The sequence below is a fragment of the Neophocaena asiaeorientalis genome, unplaced genomic scaffold (assembly GCF_003031525.2).
Source record: "Neophocaena asiaeorientalis asiaeorientalis breed wild unplaced genomic scaffold, Neophocaena_asiaeorientalis_V1.1 scaffold130, whole genome shotgun sequence".
Classification (NCBI taxonomy): domain Eukaryota; kingdom Metazoa; phylum Chordata; class Mammalia; order Artiodactyla; family Phocoenidae; genus Neophocaena; species Neophocaena asiaeorientalis.
Genome location: NW_020173397.1, coordinates 14,180,226 through 14,194,041, shown reverse-complemented (window position 1 = coordinate 14,194,041; position 13,816 = coordinate 14,180,226). Strand labels below are relative to the sequence as shown.

The 13,816-nt window shown below is 37.4% G+C and overlaps 1 protein-coding gene across 3 annotated transcripts in view; it reads left to right on the top strand.

Moving 5' to 3' along the window:
• SLC25A26 (solute carrier family 25 member 26) overlaps positions 1-13,816 on the top strand; it is a 144,722-nt gene that overhangs the window by 98,334 nt on the left and 32,572 nt on the right. For all 3 annotated transcript variants that reach the window (XR_003003498.1, XM_024747026.1, XM_024747025.1), the window contains one exon: positions 12,929-12,973. Coding sequence is in view for 2 of the 3 variants with exons in the window: in XM_024747026.1 (XP_024602794.1) it covers positions 12,929-12,973 (45 nt within the window). In the remaining variant the exon portion in view is untranslated. The remainder of the gene's footprint in view (positions 1-12,928; positions 12,974-13,816) is intronic.

Genomic DNA, 13,816 nt, shown 5'->3' with positions numbered 1-13,816 from the left:
CAAGAAAGGTCTCCATGGGCCAGGCTTTTTCTAGAAGCATTAATTTACAGTCCTTGTTCTAGGCTAGTTCCAAGACGCTAGTCCTTAGGCACTAAGCCCAGCTCCTAGAAACTAAAAAAACACATTTTCCAGTTCCCTCCTCTATACTCTGAGGAACCCAAGCCTTCAGTTTCGTTTAGCTGTCTGCAGGCTCCAGAACTATATTTGTTGCAGCAGATAAATTGAAAATGGGGTGAGGGTAAAGGGGGGTGAGTTCATGTCATTGTATTCCCAGGATCTTCTTTGAGCCTGGATTTTTCATTTTTTCATTCCCTTAATGGTTGTGGATATGTGCTTTTGCCTAGACTTACCAACAGTGGGGAGAAAAGCAGTAGGCATGGAAGTTGGAAGATCTGTGGGATAAATTATATCATAGTTCTCAGTTCTGCTTATTTCCCTGTAAGATTATCTGTTATATTTCCCTGCCTGTGGTTAAATGATCTGCAGTGTCTCCCTGTCCCATAGTCAGGCTTGGCCTTAGGACTTGTTTTGGTCCGTGAATGTGCGTGTTAATGATAGTGTTCTAGTTCTGAACAGAGCTTTAAGAGGCATAACAAGTTTCTATCCGCCCTGTAGCTTCTGCCTTTTGCCTTGAGAATGGCATGTCTCATAAGGTCTGTTCCTTCTGATTGGGTCTTGGAACGAGAAGACACGTGGAGCAAAATCCACAGCCTGGGGGCAACCACAGCCACCCTGTAGCTGACATATCATGTGAATGGGAAAAACGGTGTATTGTATGCCCCGGAGATTTGAGGGTTGTTTTGATACTGTAGCAAGGCTGACTGATAAAATCTGCTTTAATTTCTTGTTCCTTTTTTTATTAGCTAGTATGTTGTTTTTTCCCATCTTAAAAAAAAACTGTATCAGATTCTAAAGTTTTTTCTCTCTTCTTGTTGCGGAGCACGGGCTCTAGGCACGAGGCATGTGGGATCTTCCTGGCCCAGGGATGGAACCCATGTCCGCTGCATTGGCAGGCAGATTCTTAACCCCTGGACCACCAGGGAAGTCCCCCTCCTAATCTCTTAATTGGCTGATAAGCATAAACTAGTGCTATAATTATGGTCAAACGCTGATTACCTGTGGTAGACTGTTGACAAATTATGTAATAGTACTCAACCCATCTAACTGAACTTGAAGAAAAGGTAACCAGTAAAGTGGGGGCAGTGTCTTCTGGCAGTTTATTACACTCATTTATCTGATGCCTTAAACTCTACTGGAAATGATTCTTCTGGAAGCATGGCTTTTCTTCAGTTGTACAAAGTAGATTATTTATAGTTCTCAACACCTGGGCTTTAATGCTGTTTTCTGTTATCATAAATGAATAAGAGATAATTGGAGAAGCATTTGTAGAGTGGCTTTCCAAAGTTTCTGTTTCTTGGGATGTATATGTGTGTGCGTTTGTGTGTGTACCCGCATATTTCTCTCTTACTGACTTCACTAACACATATAATGAATGGGATCTATTTTTATATTTTTTGCCTTTTGTATTTAATTGATACTCATTTTTCTTTTTTCTTATCATTCAGCTGTCAAAGCACTGTTCTAGCGAATACTTTTAGAGCAATAGTTCATGAGTGGAGAGAGCATTCATTGGACTGTGAGCCAGAAAACCTGGGTTCTACCCTAATCCTGCCACCAGCCTTTTTCCCTGCCTTCTCTTCTTCCATTCCTTTGCCTTTCCTCCATTCACTCGTGCAGTAAATAGTTACTGAGCACTGTTGGGCCAGGCAGTGGGAGATAATGAGAAGTAAGCAAGTAAGACACCTGTACCTTCCTGCCCTTATTCCAGCCCCTCTTCCTTCTGACCATACTGTAACTTTGTCAGCGCCCCACTTGTGATGAGGCTCCTGGTTGTCGTTTTATGTTAATGGGGCTGCTTTCAAATTTGTTTTTACTGCCACTGGATTATTTTGGGGAGGTTGAGGGTGATGCTGGGAGAGGAAAGAAGGTAGGTGGGAGGGAGGGATGGAGGGAGCAAGTGAGCTACCTGCACAGCCTAACCACTATAGAAATTTTTTATTTTTCATGATTCTTTTTAAGTTGTAATTTTGCCTAAATACCCAAAGGATGTACCTATACAAATGTTTTTAATGTTAGGTGAGATGTTCATTGCTCTTGGCTAGTCTTTTAAATCGTATTTATCTAATTTTATTTTTACTTTTTAGAGTTTGGGAAGCCATCAGTTAGAACGTCTTTATTACCAAAAATCAAATTGCTTCAGAAATGAGGAAAATCTGGATAAATAAGCATGTGCCTTAGTTAACAAGGACAGTTGGTGATTCAGTAGTCTACTCTGTATTGTAGAACTTCTTGAGGAACTGGTTACTCATTTTTCTTTGCTTTCTGAGTCATGAGCTAACTGGGCTGCTGGAACGGAAGGAGGGAGTGGTAGGTGGGAGAGACAGCTGAACTCTACTTGCTAAAGCCATTCTCAGCTGCAGAAAAACATCTTAAGCACAACCTGATTATATTTTGTAAGGGATTAAAGTTGCCTGCAAATGCTAACTGAGAACATCTGTTTCCTGACCCTGTGCCAGAGTCCTCACCTCTTGACAGGAATTCTGGTTTTGAAATTCTGAGTCGCAGGCACCTCCTTCAATTACTCTTTGGCTGTTTCCTTAAAAGACTTAAATCAACACTGCCTTACATGTTGGAAGTGATTCTGTGAAGAACTGAAAATGAACTTCTTCCTTTGCTTTGTATACTCAAAAAGAAAATTCAGGTTTCATTAGCAAGAATCGTCCCAATTGCTGAATGATTATCATAAGCATTGTGGGGTGATCCATAGTTCATTAAAGAAGCCAGGAAAATAAATGGAAAGGAATCAGTGTATATGTGTATGTGTGTATATTTATATAAAGATAGATTTTATTTAACTTTCTTGAATTAAATAGAAAACTTTAAAAAGTATTTCTAATTTTATTTAAGAATCCCAGCTAACAAAAACAGTTCTTTTTTTTTTTTTTAAAGATAGGGCACAACTTGTATATACTTGTGACCTTATATTTATATTCTGTAAGTCAGACATATATTGGTAATTCTTGATACCATAATTCTACTGCATAAGTAATTGTTTACAGACCCCTGGAAGCAGGATTAAATCTTAATGCAAGTATTGAACATTTGCTCAGAGTCATTTAATGTTGAATGATGTGTTAGAATTATTCACTAGATATGTGAAAGCCAGTGTGATACTGTGATTTTCATTTTGATTGATTTATTAAATGATACCTAAAGGAAGATAACTTTGTGCTCTGATATTCCTAAATATTAACACTGGGCATTTATAAGGATGATTGTGCTGATGAAGGGTTAATGTTGGGCATTAGCCTTCCACGTTGTTATTAGGTATGTTTAGAAATTATATATTTACTATCTGTATGATATATCTAGAATCTGCTACGTATCAGAATGATTGATTAAAGAAAAGTAGTGTTTTATCAGGGATGAAATTGGACATCAACTATCAAGGGATAGTTAAATGTTATAAAATACTATGCAATGGTCAGAAATGACAGATCTATATTGATCAACATGGAAGTATCACTAGACATTGTTTAGGGAAAATTTCTAGTTTTGGAACTGTGTGTATACTAACGTTTACTTGAAAGAAAATCCCAAAACTAAACCTAAGTATGTTGAGATAAATGAGAAGCTACATCCCAAACTATTAGTGTCACTTAACTTTGGTTAACTGGAGATAGGAAGCCCGCTTTGACCTTTAGTTCTAGGCTTCTGTATATGAATTTTAATAATCGTGCTTTACTTGCACACTTTTTTTTTAACTTAAGAAAAACTTAAATCATACACAAGGTAAACGAACCCCAAAGTGCTCATCACCAAGCTTTGACAGTTATCAGTATTCTGTCATTTTTATTCATCTATATCTCTACCCACTCTTCCCTGTGATTACTACTGTATTTTTCATAGTATATTTGTAGATAACATTTGTCTGCGTTGAAATGCACACATCATAGATGTACACTTTTGAAGAATGGATATGCTCATGTAATCCACACCCCTGATATGATATTGAATATTTCCATATCCCTAGAATGTTTTCTGATATCCCATCCCAGTTACTCTGCCCACTCAGGTTAATTTTGCCTTTTCCTTGAACTTTCTATAGAGTCTTATAGTATAAATCCTTTTTGTGTCTGGCTTCTTTTACTTGATCTGGTGTGTGTGAGCATCATCAGTGTTACAGCATGTATCAGTAGTTCTTTCCACTTCATTCCTAATATTCCATTGTATGAATATACCACAATTTGTGTAGCTTTTCTTCTGTTGATGGACATTAACCATTGTGATTAAGGCTGCTTTGACATTCACGTACAGATCTTATTGTGGACATATATTGTCATTGCTCTTGAATAAGTACCTAGGAGTGGAATTTCTGGATCAAATAAAAACTTAGCAAACTCCTTTAGAAAGTCATTGTTCCATTTTAAGTTCCCATTGTCAAAATCTGAGAGTTGTGGTTGCTCCACACCCTTACGATGATTTGGTTTTGTCAGTCTTTTTTATTTCAGCCAGTTTAGTGGTTGTTTAATGGCACCTCAATGTGTGTTTTTTAAAAAACAGTTTTTAAATTGTGGTAAAATAGATACCACATGAAATTTGTTAGTTTAACCACTTTAGGTATACACTGCAGTGTAATTGACGATATGGTGCAATCATCAGTACAAGCTACTCCCCAACTTTTTCATCATTGCAAACAGAAACTCTACTCATAAAGCAATTACTCCCTACTCTCTTCTTTCCTGAGCCCCGTAACTTTTAATCTAGTTTTGGTCTAAGTTTGCCTATTCTAGCTATTTCATGTAAATGGAATCATAGAATATTTGTCCTTTTGGATCTGGCTTTTTCACGTAGCATGATGTTTTCAGGGTTCATCCATATTGTAGCATACATATATCAGAACGTCATTCCTTTTCATGACTGAATAATATTCCACTGTAGGGACAGACCACATTTTGTTTATCTATTTATTTGTTGATGAACACTTGGGTTATTTGTATTGTCAGTAATGCTGCAGTGAAGATTGGTGTACAGGTATCTGTTTGAGTCCCTGGTTTTGGCCGTATACCTAAGAGTGGAATTGCCAAGTTGTATGTTTAACTTTGGGGGGAAACACCAGATTGTTTTCTCAGTATGTTTTAATTAACACTTCCCTGATGACTAATGATGTTGAATATCTTTTTTGTGCTTATATTAGTGATTTTTGTAACTTTCTTTGTGAAGTGCTTGTTCAAGTCTTTTGTGCATTTAAAAAATTGGGTTATTTGTTTTTCTTTCTTTTTATGATTGAGTTTTGAAAGTCCTTTATTCTGAATAGAAGTCCTTTTTCAGATATGTGTTTTGTGAATATTTTCTTTTACTCTGTGGCTTGTCTTTTTAGTAACAATATCTTAAAAAAATTTTTTTTAATTAAAAAATTGTGATAAAATACACATAATACATACCATTTTAACCATTTTGAAGTGTACAATTCAGTTGTGTTGTGTTTTTACATTGTTGTGCAGTTGTTTTCAAAACACTTTTCATTTTGCAAACCTGAAACTCTTAAACTTATGTAATAATCGTTAAACAACAGCTCCCCTTTCCCATCTTAACCCAGCTCCCCTGCCCCCTGGCAGCCACCATTCTACTTTGTGTGCCTATGAATTTGGCTATGCTAAATACCTCATATAAGTGGAATCCTTCAATATTTGTCTTTTTCTGACTTTATTTCACTTACCATAATGTCCTCCAGGTTCATCTGTTCTGTAACGTGTCAGAATTACCTTCTTTTTAAGGCTGAATAGTATTTTGTTGTATGTATATTCCATATTTTGTGTATCCTTTCATCCGTAAGTGGACACTTGGGTTGCTTCCACCTTTTGGCTGTTCTGAATGATGCTACTATGAAAATAAGTGTACAAATCTCTCTCTGAGACCTTGCTTTCAGTTCTTTAGTGTATATACCCAGAAGTAGAATTGCTGAATCACATGGTAATTCTATTGTTAATATTTTGAGGAACTGCCGTACTGTTTTCCAAGTGGCTACTCCATTTTACATTCTCACCAATACAGGATGGGGTTCCAGTTTCTCCACATCCTTGTCCATACTTGTTTCCTTCCTCCCTCCGTCCCTCCCTCCCTCCCTTCCTTCCTCCCTTCCTTCCTTTCCTCTTTCCCTCTCTCTTTCTTTCATAGTAGTTTCATAATGAATGATATCGCATTTTGGTTTTGATTTGCATTTTCCTAATAATTAGTAATGTTGGGCATCTTTTCATGTGCATGTTGGCTATTTGTATATCTTTTTTGGAGAAATGTCTATTCAAATCCTTTGCCCATTTGAAAAACAGGATTTTTTGTTACTGTTGAGTTGTAGAAGTTGTTTGTGTATTCTGAATATTAACTCTTTATCAGATTGATGATTTGCAAATATTTTCTCCCATTCCATAGGTTACCGTTTCAATCTGTTGATTTTGTCCTTTGATGCAGAGTTTGAAATTTTAATGTAGTCCCATTTGTCTAGTTTTGTTGCCTGTGGATTGGTGTAATATCCAATAAATCATTGCCAAATCTAATATCCTGAAGGTTTTCCCCTCTTCTAAGAGTTTTATGGTTTGGGGTCTTACATTTAGATCTTTGGTTCATTTGGAGTTAATTTTTTGTATATAGTGTAATGTAAGGGTCCAACTTGATTCCTTTGCATGTGAATATACATTTTCCTAACACTACTAGTTGAAGAAATTGTCCTTTCCCCATTGAGTGGTGTTTGTACTCTTGTCCAAGATCATTCGAACATATATGCAAGGATTTATTTCTGGACTCTTCATTCTGTTCCATTGTCTGTATGTCTGTGTTGATGCCACTACCACCCTGTTTTGCTTACTATATCTTTGTAGAAGTTTTGATACTCTCAGTGCTCCTGTCTCTGAGATCCAATCTTACTTGAGAATCAAACTGCTCACACTCACCTCCTTCCCTATTTTATTTTGATACTCTTGTGTCCATTTAGTGCTTTCTTTGGAAAGATGTTTTTGGAATTTTAGTATGGTTTATAAACCTGAGGAGTGAGTCACTTTTAATTTTTTCTACTTTTAGGTTACTTTCCTTTATTAGGTATACATTCTGCTCTCTATGTACAGTGCATGTCAATGAATTATAGTTGTTAAATTTAAAAATCAATATTTATTATTAGAATGCTTTCCTGGTATGTCAGATGGCAGCAGACCAGATTTGAATGGGTCTCACCTTTTTCTTTTTCTTTTTTAAATAATAGTAGTCACTTTGGGGCAAAATGTTTTCAGGTCTTCAAATTCACTTGTCCTTGGTTACCACTAGGCTTGGATGGAAAAAGGGACAGAGTATTTAACAGGAGAACTGGCTTTGTTATCTTTGCAACACTAGAATGGAAAACCCGAAATCAAGCACAGAAATTCGGGCACTGTCTTGCAACAGAAAGGAGACTCCCCTTTGCGTCACTTGTAGGATCCATTGTGTTCTTTGCAGTTTATGATCAAGTCTTATTTTTTAAAACGTATTGGTATTCTAATTTGATCTGTCCATTGAGCCATAGAATTCTAGAGCTAAATGATACCTTAGAAATCATATCTTCATATCCCTTCAGTTATATTATATATCACATTATTATTTGTTAAAGGACTATAAGGTTATAGGCATTTATTTTAAGATCATAGGATTATAAGCATTGATTGGCTTCAAGGATAATCTAGTCCAAACACTTGGTAATAGGTAAAGCGTGCTCATAATGTAATTTTGTACCTTCTTTATTTCATTAGTACTGCCCAACACTTCCATTGCCTGTTTACCACTCAGCTTTCACTTTCTCTACTTCACATGGAATCTTCACATGCACTCTCGTATGGAATTATTGCTATGTTTATTACTAGTGGAATCCATGTTGAATTTTAGCAGGTTTTTTCCCCGCTACATCTGCCTCTTTGATGGTAGCTGAGTTTACTGTTGCTCACTTGTTAGGGCTCTGGGTCTTAACAACCTTATTCAAACAAAACATCTTAAATGGAGGTATTAAGAAGGCCACAACAGTGAGCCATTTTGTAACTTTTGGTGCAATAAAATGGGTATGTTGTGTTTTGGAATATAAGACCTCTGAGTGCAGCTATTGATTTCATTCATCTATAAAACATTTTAGAATAACAGCTTACATCTGTATGGGGTTTAAAATTCCACGTTTTGAAGAAACATCATTGTTGTGAAACTCCAAACCAGACATGGGGAGGGAACTTGCCTTCTGACTGGCCCATGTTCTGTAGAAGCTGGGAGAAGAATTTGTTTTTGCCGTGGAGCCATGTTTGCTGGCAGTACTACTGTCACATGAGTGGAACACACTTTCATTATGTCTTCATACTGTAAATGACAAGGCATTCAGTAAGATTTTGACTTGAAGAATGTTTGAAACATTTTTACACATCAGGAGTTTATCTTATGAGGAATATTTCATTACCAGAAGCCAGAAATATTTAATTACCTGAGACGGTCAATTAATCTTGTTTTAGAGTGAAGTTGGGATTTACTTTCGGCTCACTTTTAAAAATAAATACTCAGTAGAACAGTTTTGGCCATTTCACATGTGTGATTTTTAAAATTACTTCTTTAAATTGAAGGAACAATTTAATGAATAACTTTTAATAGAGGAAAATGGGCAAAATGTCCATCTACAGGATTCAAAATCTGGTATTATTAAGTACCAAAAAAGTGCCAATAACATACAATTCAGTTTTATGGGTTATTTTAATCAAGAAGTGAAGAAGGCTAACATTCAGTAAGTTACAATAAGTTTTACATTACAGGCCTTATTACAGTAAGTTATAAGACCTTTTTTCATCTTACAAGTGTGAAATATAAGCCGAGGACTAGACGGCCTCACAGGTGAATTCTGTCAGACATTTAGAGACGAGCTAACACCTATTCTTCTCAAACTTTTCCAAAATACAGCAAAGGGAGGAACAGTCCCAAACTCATTCTATGAGGCCACCATCACCCTGATACCAAAACCAGACAAAGATGTCACAAAAAAAGAAAACTACAGGCCAGTATCAGTGATGAACATACATGCAAAAATCCTCAAGAAAATACTAGCAAACAGAATCCAACAACACATTAAAAGGTATGATTACACCATGATCAAGTAGGATTTATCCCAGGAATGCAAGGATTCTTCAGTATATGCAAATCGATCAATGTGATACACCATATTAACAAATTGAAGTATAAAAACCATATGATAATCTCAGTAGATGCAGAAATAGCTTGCAACAAAATTCAGTACTCATTTATGATAAAAACTCTCCAGAAAGTAGGCATAGAGGGAACTTACCTCAACATAATAAAGACCATATATGACAAACCCACAGCCAACATTGTTCTCAATGGTGAAAAACTGAAACCATTTCCACTAAGATCAGGAGCAAGACAAGGTTGCCCACTCTCACCACTATTATTCAACATAGTTTTGGAAGTTTTAGTCACAGCAATCAGAGAAGAAAAAGAAAGAAAAGGAATCCAAATCGGAAAAGAAGAAGTAAAACTGTCACTGTTTGCAGGTGACATGATACTATACATAGAGAATACTAAAGATGCTACCAGAAAACAACAAGAGCTAATCAATGACTTCGGTAAAGTAGCAGGATACAAAATGAATGCACAGAAATCTCTTGCATTCCTATACACGAACGATGCAAAATCAGAAAGAGAAATTAAGGAAACACTCCCATTTACCATTGTAACAAAAAGGATAAAATACCTGGGAATAAACCTACCTAGGGAGACAAAAGACCTGTATGCAGAAAACTATAAGACACTGATGAAAGAAATTAAAGATGACACAAACAGATGGAGAAATATACCATGTTCTTGGATTGGAAGAATTAACATTGTGAAAATGACTATACTAGTCAAAGCAATCTACAGATTCAATGTGATCCCTATCAAACTACCAATGGCATTTTTCACAGAACTAGAACAAAAAATGGCACAATTTGTATGGAAACATGAAAGACCCTGAATAGCCAAAGCAATCTTGAGAAAGAAAAATGGAGCTGGAGGAATCAGGCTCCCTGACGTCAGACTATACTACAAAGCTACAGTAATCAAGACAGTATGGTACTGGCACAAAAACAGAAACATAGATCGATAAGATAGAAAGCGCAGAGAGAAACCCACGCACCTATGGTCACCTTATCTTTGATAAAGGAGGCAAGAATATACAATGGAGATATAAAAGGAAATGAAATTGAGTTATTTGTAGTGAGGTAGATGGACCTAGAGTCTGTCATACAGAGTGAAGTAAGTCAGAAATAGAAAAATATTGTATGCTAACACACATATATGGAATCTAAAAAAAAAATTGTTCTGAAGAACCTAAGGGCAGGACAGGAATAAAGACACAGATGTAGAGAATGGACTTAAGGTCACGGGGCAGGGGAAGGGTAAGCTGGGACGAAGTGAGAGAGTGGCATGGACTTATATACACTACCAATTATAAAATAGATAGCTAGTGGGAAGCAGCCGCATAGCACAGGGAGGTCAGCTCGGTGCTTTGTGACCATCTAGAGGGGTGGGATAGGGAGGGTGGGAGGGACACGCAAGAGGGAGGGGATATGGGGATATAAGTATACGTATAGCTGATTCACTTTGTTATACAGCAGAAATTAACACAGCAATGTAAAGCAATTACTCCAATAAAGATGTTAAAAAAATGTGAAGTATTTACATTCTTGTTAAAATGTGACATATTTACAGTTGGGCGGAGACAGTACAAAGAAAATTAAAGTCATCTCTAATCCCACTGTTAGTCCTCTTTGGTATTTTATTACATCTTATAAATTGAAAAAAATGGTGGTCCAGTGGTTAGGACTCATCACTTGCACTGCAGGGGTCCCAGGTTTGATCCCTGGTTGGGGAACTAATATCCCACAAGCATGCAGCGCAGCCAAAAAAAGAAATGAAAACTACAGTCCATCTTTTGGGTTTTGATAATTTAATTGAAAATACAGCATTTTAGTGTCAGAATGGATAGTGTCAGATGCTTTCATGTTTTGGTGATAAAAAAGCTCAACTAAGTTTGTCTCCTATTGTGGAACTTTGATGTACAGGATGGGGCGCTTGCTTATTTATGAAGATGACAATATTCCATGAGATTTTAGTTTGTCAACTTAAACTAGTTTATTGACATTGATTTTTTTTTTTTTTCCTCTCTCACTGCCATTTCCTGCCTGAATGGAAGTCAGATTTTTCTTTTTGTGACCACTGTCAAGCCCAGGACCATCATTTCTTCCAGCAGAATAAGACAGATGATGCTAGACTCTTAATTTCTGGTTAACTATAAATATTTTGGAAGTAATTTAGTGCTCTTAATTCATGGGAAGGTAAATACCCATTAATCCTTTCTACATTGTGGTCTCTGACACACACACACACACACACACACACACACTCTCTCTCACTTATACTCACATACCCCTATGCATATTGTTTTTGATCAAAGTCCACATTTACTTTTCACTTACAACTGAACTGGATACAGAGCAACTATACTGGGGCCACAACCTGCTTGAGCAGCATCATCCCTTACGTAGGCCCAGTGGATAGCGTGTGGATATTATTACCTAGGCTAGTGGGTAGGGTCCCCTGGAGTTTAGGTATTTTTATTTTAGGAAATATGGAGGGTGGGGTTCTATTTTAGAATTTTAGAAAGTTTAATTAAAAGCACATAGATTATACTGGGGGTGAATTTATATGCAGGCAAATCCAATAAGATGTCTTTTAGGTAGAGTAGTAGTCAGACAGAGGCCTGTAGTCAGATTGTCTGGGCTTTTTACTTCCTGTGTGCTTTAGGCAAGTTAAACAGCATCTCTGAACCTCCATTTCTTGATCTGTAAAATGGGGATGGTAATAATACCCATCTTAAAGGGTTGTTGTGAGGATTCGGTGAAATAAAAGCTATGAAGTGCTGACTGGCACAGTGCCTGGCATGTGAAAGGTGCTTGGTAACAATTCTAGCTTATTGCTGTACAGCTAATTGTAAATCCTTAGTCTAAGTATGCTGATTGTCTTCACTGCTAGAGATGACTCTTCTCCCTGACCAAGCTTGAGACTAAATGAGGCTGTCAGGCCCAACTGTTTAGAGCCCTCACTCCTCCACATTGAGAAGCCCTTCCTTCCTTCCCACGCCCGTGTTCTGTCCCCAGACCTTGCTTCTCAGCTTCCTCCTGCAAGTGGCTCTGTCTGCTTCCTCTTCTTTCTCTCCTCCCATCCACCTGCCTTGGCCCCTCTGTCCTTCCTCACTCCTCTCCCTCCCCTCTCTCCCTCTCCTTTCCTTCTCTCTCCCCTCCTCCCCTTTTCCGCTCTTCCCTTTCTCCTTTCTTCCCCTTCCCCTCCTTTCCTCCACTACCCCCTTCCTGTGCTCCCCCCTCCCCCACTCTTTCTCCCTCTCCCTGCTTCTCTTTTCAACCCTGACACGTGGCCCGCTGAGCAGCAGACAGCTCAGACTCTTAAGCGGGAAAATGTCACATCTTTAAAGTCTTCATTACCTGTGATGGAAAATACTTATTTTCCTATTTCTTTAAGCAGCCTGACACTCTTCCTATTGAGCTTCTCTTTCAGTTTCAAGAGGGCATCATTTTATGTCCCTTGGGCTCAAAAACTTAGTAGATTTTACAGGCAGTTACCGTTTAACTCTGTTTCTAAAAACTATGCATCCTGTACTTATAAATTTAATGGTAGCTTTATTATGTACATAAAGTTAAAATGAAATAATGTTTCTGAATAATAATTATAGGTTCATATAGTCATACTAAGCAAACTGATCTTTCCTGCCTAATTTGTTTGATTTTTTTTTTTTTTTTCTCTTCAGATTCCTTTCTCATTGGTCCAGTTTCCCCTGTGGGAGTCCTTAAAAGTAAGTTTTCCAATCTTCATATAAAACTTCTCTCTAATTATCTTATGATCATTAATACCCAGTAGTTTCGGTGTGGAATAGTAGAATATAATATTGAGTAGCGGTTTAAAAACTCAAAACTATTAGGAGTTGGAAATATTTTGTGAGTGGGATTTACATGCCAGTTCAGTGATTTAAACTTGTTTAGGTGTCTGTGGTCTGGGAAATAAGCAGAGCAGGCATAACTGACATCCTGAGATGTTTAGGAAAAACTTTGCTTTCCTCTGTATTGTAACTCTTTTTCCACCCACTTGAATTTTATTTCACTTCGCTCTGTGTGTGTGTGTGTGTGTGTGTGTGTGTGTGTGTGTGTGTGTGTGTGTGTGTAGAGGTTAAGGAATAACAGTGAGGGTAAATGGAAAAGGAAGGAAAGCAAGGCTCTGAATATTTGTAGGCCTAGAAGGCCAAGACCTTCCCGCCCACATCTAATGGTGGGTGGGAGTGGGGAGGGGCTTGGTTTCTGAAGGCCCCTTCTGTCTTTCCTGCTCACCAGGCCTCAGTGAGAAGGAGCAGAGTGTGGGGAGTTGTGAGTCAGCCTTGGACTCATATGTTTAAAAACAAACAATTAAATGAAAATTTGAAAGCCTTTGTTCAAAACATGTTCAAAACATGCAGACATTGTATTTGTTTTTCATCTCCTGGTGCAATGATTTCAAAAATTGCGGCTCACGGTATGAATTATGTGGTGTTTGCCAGCATTTTAAAGACAACAACAAAAGGGAAAATAATAGCATCTTATGAGGTAAGGTTAAGCCTTGCTTTGTCAAACTTCAGTGTTGCGTGTACATATATACATGCGTCTGT